At 49.6% G+C, this 6,179-nt stretch overlaps 1 protein-coding gene across 4 annotated transcripts in view; it reads left to right on the plus strand.

Annotated features, from left to right (window-relative positions):
• Positions 1 to 3,905, plus strand: part of MYH11 (myosin heavy chain 11) — a 110,350-nt gene extending 106,445 nt beyond the window's left edge. For 2 of the 4 annotated variants that reach the window (XM_065891779.1, XM_065891780.1), the window contains one exon: positions 3,773 to 3,905. In XM_065891779.1, the coding sequence (XP_065747851.1) occupies positions 3,773 to 3,905 (133 nt within the window). Of the gene's footprint in view, positions 1 to 608; positions 640 to 3,772 lie in introns of those variants that run through there. The other 2 variants (XM_065891781.1, XM_065891782.1) reach the window with 1 other exon arrangement.
• Positions 3,906 to 6,179: the final 2,274 nt, after the last annotated feature.

The following is a 6,179-nucleotide window of genomic DNA, read 5'->3' on the forward strand; positions in this document are numbered from 1 at the left end:
TCAAGCACTAGAGCCTTGAGTGAGGTGGGCAAACCTAGCCAGCTCCTCAGCGAGCAAGAAATTATAAAGCAAGTTTCACACAGTTCTACCAGGCAGGTAAATCTCAACACAAGCCCTGCTTAGAGCCCGAACAACGCACCTATCACTCCTGACACCACCAGGCATCTCCACAGGAGCCGCCCAGGGTGCCCACCTCTACTGTTTTGCTATGGGCATAAAAGGCAACGAAGACGGAGTAATGATACTAAAACGAGAGGCTGCTGCGGGCTCCTTGCCCAGGTCTGTTCAGGTTCTGTTCCCACAAGGATATTTTGGACTAGCTTACTCAGATTCCTTTACGTTCCTGAACAGATATGCAGAATGGGAGGAAGCCACCTGAGTTCTTCAGAGAAGCTCTGAAGGACAGAAATTTGCTTTTTAATTGGGGGAAAAAAAGGCTCGTCCTTTTGTGTGCCAGGCTCTCTGAGATCTCATGGCTTCAGGTGCTCCACCGTAAGGGTGACTTAAAGGTGCCTTTAATTATTTAATTGAAGCAAATGCATTGATGATTAAAATTGCACTTGAATGGGAGGATGGTAACCACCGGGGACTCTCTCTCTCTGTTTCAGAGGCCCCCTCCCCCAGGAAACTCCGCAATGACTCACCAGGTATCATGCCTGCAGCTTCGCGGCTCGTGTCTGTGGCTCTTGGTTTCCATTTCCTTTCTGCCAACCTGCCCCCCCCCGCCCCCCTTTTGTGGCCCTCGCAAATTCCCGGGATTCCTACAAAATCTGAAGGCCTAGATATCTTAGTTCAAAACTGTCTTTCATCAAAACCAACATCGACACAAGAAGACCTCATCTCTTTACCCATTTTCCTTCCTTCCTTCCTTCCTCCCTCCCGCTTTGGCGTGTGACGTGGCACTGATGTGGCCTGTCGCCGCGTGCTGAGGGTTTAGAGGCTGCGTGTGGCTTGGATGGCTCTTACCTGTGTGACAGGCCCCTAATAATGATGAGGCCATGGCTGTGCTGTACTCCCTCGTCTGGCTCAGACACCACGCTGAGCAGATATGCCAGCTCCACTGTCTGGGTACCATCCTGGAGAACGGCTTCCATCCGGCTGGTCTGGTTCACAAGTCAGAATTAGCAAAGCACAGGGTCACGGTGGCCGCAGCCCAGCAATGTGCCCCCCAAGGTGGGGTTTCCACACACGCGTGCGAGGGAAACGAGCTCTCACCCCGATGTCTCACTGGGGTTGCGTGGGGCTTGAGCGAGGGCCAGCTGCTAACTGCATCTTCAGTGCACGAGGGCCACACCGGCCACCACAGGGCCAGGCACGGTCCAGGCAGATCCTTTACTGGAGGTCTCACGGGCACATGTTCACGGACTGGGGATGGACACCCAAGACTCAGGGAGCACACGGGGCCTTCAAAAGACAGGGTTGAGAGGCCTCAACTTCTCTCGGATCCTGACAATGTCCTCACACATGAAGTGAGGCACCTGGGGCCTGGCTTTCGCCTCATCCTCCTTGAGAGACCCAGCCAGTCCTGCCTTGTGTCTGTCTTCTCTCTTGGAGAATCCCGCCTTGCTGTCGCTACCCAAATACTTAAAGCTGGATGAGGTCTTGGCAGGAGTTTTAGGCAGGAGCATCACACCTCTAAGACACGGCTTTTGAGTAGTTTTTCTGCCAGTGCATCCCGATCACGGGATAAGCTGGAGTCTAGGGTTGGCTAGGGTGTAGGACCCACCCGTTGATGGAAACTGAGTCCTTGCAAAGCAGCAGGTGCTTACGCTCTTGGGATGCCAGGAGTACCTTAGATACATTTCTGAGTCCATGAATAGAATCCAAGTTCTCCAGGATCAAACCCTTTAAGAAAATTTTAGAGGGGTCCTTTACTTCCTGTGACAGATATAGCCAGTGTCAACCTTTGCCTAGGATTTGAAGCCAGTTCCTTCAAGAAAGGCCCCTGAACCAGAACAGACCGGCTTCAGGACTGGTGCCCACGCAGGGGGCTTACAGGGACCCAGGCGCGATTGATTTACTTCTTAGATCGAGGGAGCGCATTAATCAGTTAAACTCCTCTAGTTAGCAAATGCAGACTCTTCGGAGAGACAAAGGGAGCCTGAGCCACTGTTTCCAGCTCCAGGCCATCCCATCCAGTTTTGAACCTGGAGGGTTAGACACGGAGGAGAGCTGTGTGGATGGCTGCTGAGCCCTGCACGCCGGGACCCTACTCTGTCCCGAGTTCTTGGAGAACACAGTGCTAAAGAAGGAAGAGACTTTCAAAGAACCTCTAGAGACTGAGTGATAGAAAGTTAGTTCCAAAGGAGCTGGAGGACTTCCCTGGCGGTCCAGTGGTTAGGACTCTGTGCTTCCACTGCAGGGGGCACAAGTTCAATCCCTGGTTGGGGAAGTTCTGCATTTGAGGTGCGGCCAAAAAGAAATAAATAAATAAAAGGGGCTGGAGGCCTAGAAGCTTCCCTCTGATGGGAGTGAGGCTGACCCAGGTCTTTAGTCGGCAGTAGCCACTAAGTATTTATTCTTGATCGCTGCCCCTTGGGAAGTACCATCCACCGTCCCCAGATGGTTTTACCAGCCCGGGTTCCTCCCACCCTTGGACTCCAGAAGGCTCGTGTTGGGAAGCCCCATGTCAGCGATCAGGAAATCTCTGGGCCTTGCTTATGCCTCCTGTCTTACCTGAGTTGCCCCCTTTGACTAAAGAACTGACGGGCTGGGTTCACTGGGATGGGCTCACCCTCGTGGCTTTTCTGTCCATACTTTGTGTGGCGAAGCAGGTCGTTTTTGTTGCAAAAAACTTGCTTTCTTCTTAGACATCCTAAAATGAGTGAAGACCTGTCAAACAGGGTCAGATGGCTGGAGCCCAACACACAACATTATTTGTTGTGGTCGCTGAAAAGAAGGCAAACTTTCCTTCCAAACAGTGGAGGTTAAGTGCAGGCGGGTCTGATTTTTCCTCCTCCTGCCTGCCCTGCCCTCCTACGCAAAGCCTCACTTCAGGTGACCAGGGCAGGCCCTGTGGGAAAAGGGCATCCAGCAGCACAGAGCAGAGGAGATGGGAGCGGAAAGGACAGAGAGAAAGGGGTGTCCCACCAGCTAGGGCTAAAAGACACCCTGGATTAACATGTCTAATGTTTTTCTGACAAATATTCATTGAGCACCCGTTCTATGCCTTGCACAGTGCCTGCCATGGTGCGCCCAAAACAGGCGAGATCCCTGCCCTGGGGGAACTCAGAACAAGAATTCTGCTCCATAAAAGCAGAGCAATGCCGTGCCTTTAACCAGACAGCACCCTTGGCATCCACGCAGGGACCTCCTTCCCTCTCAAGGGTTGGTGGTCATTCTCACCTTCCTACAATTCAAAACCTAAACCCCTGCCCCCTTTTCCTTCTGAAAGCAAGGAGGTACAGACACAACAGGTCCCCCTCATTCCTGCTCCACAGTGTAGGAATAATCCCATGAGGCCATCACCCCCACTTGCCTTTTTTCCTTCTTTTCTAAACAGAAATCCACAGCCAACCAGAATCCTGTGGGTCAGCAAACGACCAAGCCAGACATTTTTTAAAGCAGATGGTCCTGCTTTGAAAAACCTACTTTGCCCCCATTCCAGCTGATTAAATGCACCCATATGGGTCAGGATTTGTTCACTTCAACTTGAATATCTGCGTCTCATTCGAGTTTGTTTGTGTTTGTTTTTTGCCCCGTCTGAAAATCTCTTCCAAGCTCGAGGGAGATTTCTGTACTAAAGAAACATGTGTTTTCTTAACACCCACAGGCGAGGGAACGAGACCTCTTTTGTTCCCTCGAGAAGGTCTGGAGGACGCAGAGTTATTGAAAACGCGGACGGTTCTGAAGAGGATATGGACGCTCGCGATGCAGACTTCAACGGAACCAAAGCCAGTGAATGAACAACTTGCTCAAAACAGGACAGAACCAAACCCAGTGGACTCCTCTTAGCACCGTCTAAATCCATTTTCAAACTCCAAACATCACAGACACCCCTCACGATGAATATAAAGACCACTACCCTGCATTCAGGGCATCAACTTAAGTTTGGAACGATGTACCAAAGGGGAAAAACCCAACAGGAGACACAGACACACCCACTCCCTCTGCCGAGAACTGTGCAGAGATTTTGAATTTTTAGAAAAATATATCCATGGTAACTAATCACTGGCAACTTAGTTTACATGAATTGGGGAGAAAGTCACCACGATGGGTGCCACTGTCCCCACCCCCAGCCCTTCCTGCCCCGTGGACTCTTCCATCGTCCCGGTGGGCCCTGGTTTGAAAATTCCTCTTCCCTCCGGTTCCCGCACATCAGATGCACACAGTTCACCGAGACCAAGTGCCTTCTGTAGTCACGTGAATTAAAAAGGAGACGCCGCTCAGACGGCTAAGAGCAGGAATGTCACGCTGTTTCATATGCACCCCAGCTGTACTTAAGGACACCCTCACTAATAAAAGGTTATAAATCACTAGAATAGAGTTGACTTTTCTGTTGTTTTCTAGAGAAAGAGGACGGGGTGGGGGGGGGGTGGCCTCATTTAATCCTCATGACAACCCTATCAAGTCAGGGTTATTATTTCATTAAATGGGGAAACTGAGGCCCAGGGAGGTGAGATGAATCGTCTGAGACCCCACAACTGGCCAAGAGCAGAGCAGAGACACAGAGTGAGTGTGAGTGAGGGGCTCCTCCACACAGGAGGTGGGTGGCTCGAGGCCCAGGGCGTAGGACCATGCCCGGGAAGAACATATTTATCAATCAAAACAGCACGTATTTAATGTGAAGAATATGAGTTCCTTGAATGTTTGAGTTAAAACACAAGACTTCGCCCGGCAGGGCTCGACAAACTTTTTCTATAAAGGCCCAGAAAGTTGAGTATTTTAGCCTCCATCATGGTCTCTGTCACATTTTTGTCTTTTTTTAAAAAAATCAAACCACACTTTAAAAATGTAAAAACCGTTCTTGGCGTGAGGGCCATAAAACCCAGGCCTGGGCCCGTCCCTTCCTTGGCCTGCATGTCCTAGACAGAGATCCCTGGCGAAGTTTCCACTCAACACATATGATTCCATACACCAACTCCATGGGATCAAACAGACTGAAAAGAGGGGAATTACAGAAACCAAGGACGCACTGAATGACCAAATGCTAATACACCCTGAACAGGACATGCACGTGTCCCAATACAATTCTAAGAAGCTGACTCGACAGGAAATCTTTAAAAAAGTAGTTTTTTTTCATAGTCACTTGGTTAAAAAAAGTTTTTCATCACCAGATAGCAAACACAGAAGCACAAAGGCAGCAGCATTTACTGACCACCACAAACTAGCTGAAAATCAGTTTCTCTTGATTTTATTGTTCTTTTAAAAAAATAGAAGTACATCTTTTACCGATATAGGTTAGAATGTTGCCAGGGCAACGAAGTGGGCACTCAAGTTTAATTCTCTGCTGAATTTCAGTAGCATTTGAAAAGTTCTGTTTTCAACTCAAGGATATTTTTGCTGTTCTTTTGGAAAAATAACTTAGTAACAGAATGCACGCACGCGCTGGAATTCACGTGTTCTTTTTACTCGCGTCCAAATTGTGAGACTGCCGTTCACAACCAGCAGGGATGAGCAGCACGCCATCTGTGTGGAAATCCTGGGTTCGTTTCTTCTTTAATAAGGAACCTCCCACCGACAGTCTTGGTGGTTTAATCTTATCCGAAGGTCACCCCAATTATTTCATCAAGGCTTTGAATGAAGTCCTGTTCTTAGGGGCTGCATTACCAAGGCCATCACACCCCAGAGACCCTAAGGGTCCTGAAGCAGAGGTCACCCCCAGGCCAGGACAGAGGGGCTCAGGACAACTTACAGCCAGGATTGGTCTAAAGAGGACACAGAGCTTCCACTGACCTGGTCCCACAAAACGTACTCTGAAACTCAAGCATGCCTCTAAAAGACTCAGTGAGAGGCAGATTAAAAAGTCTCAGAGGTACACCACACCACAGTTTAAATAAAAGGTACATGCCTGTTCTGTTCTTCACCCCTAGATGTGATTTCAGTGCACTGATCCCTGCTGTGCCAAAGAGCACTGGAGATTTTGTTCTGGAAGAAGCTCCAGCAAAGTGGGGGCCGGAGTGAGCCTGAGATGGGCTCAGACCCCACTTTATAGGTGTCCCCGGTCATGAAAAGCACCT

Source organism: Phocoena phocoena, chromosome 15 (genome assembly GCF_963924675.1).
Source record: "Phocoena phocoena chromosome 15, mPhoPho1.1, whole genome shotgun sequence".
In the NCBI taxonomy this organism is placed as follows: Eukaryota; Metazoa; Chordata; class Mammalia; order Artiodactyla; family Phocoenidae; genus Phocoena; species Phocoena phocoena.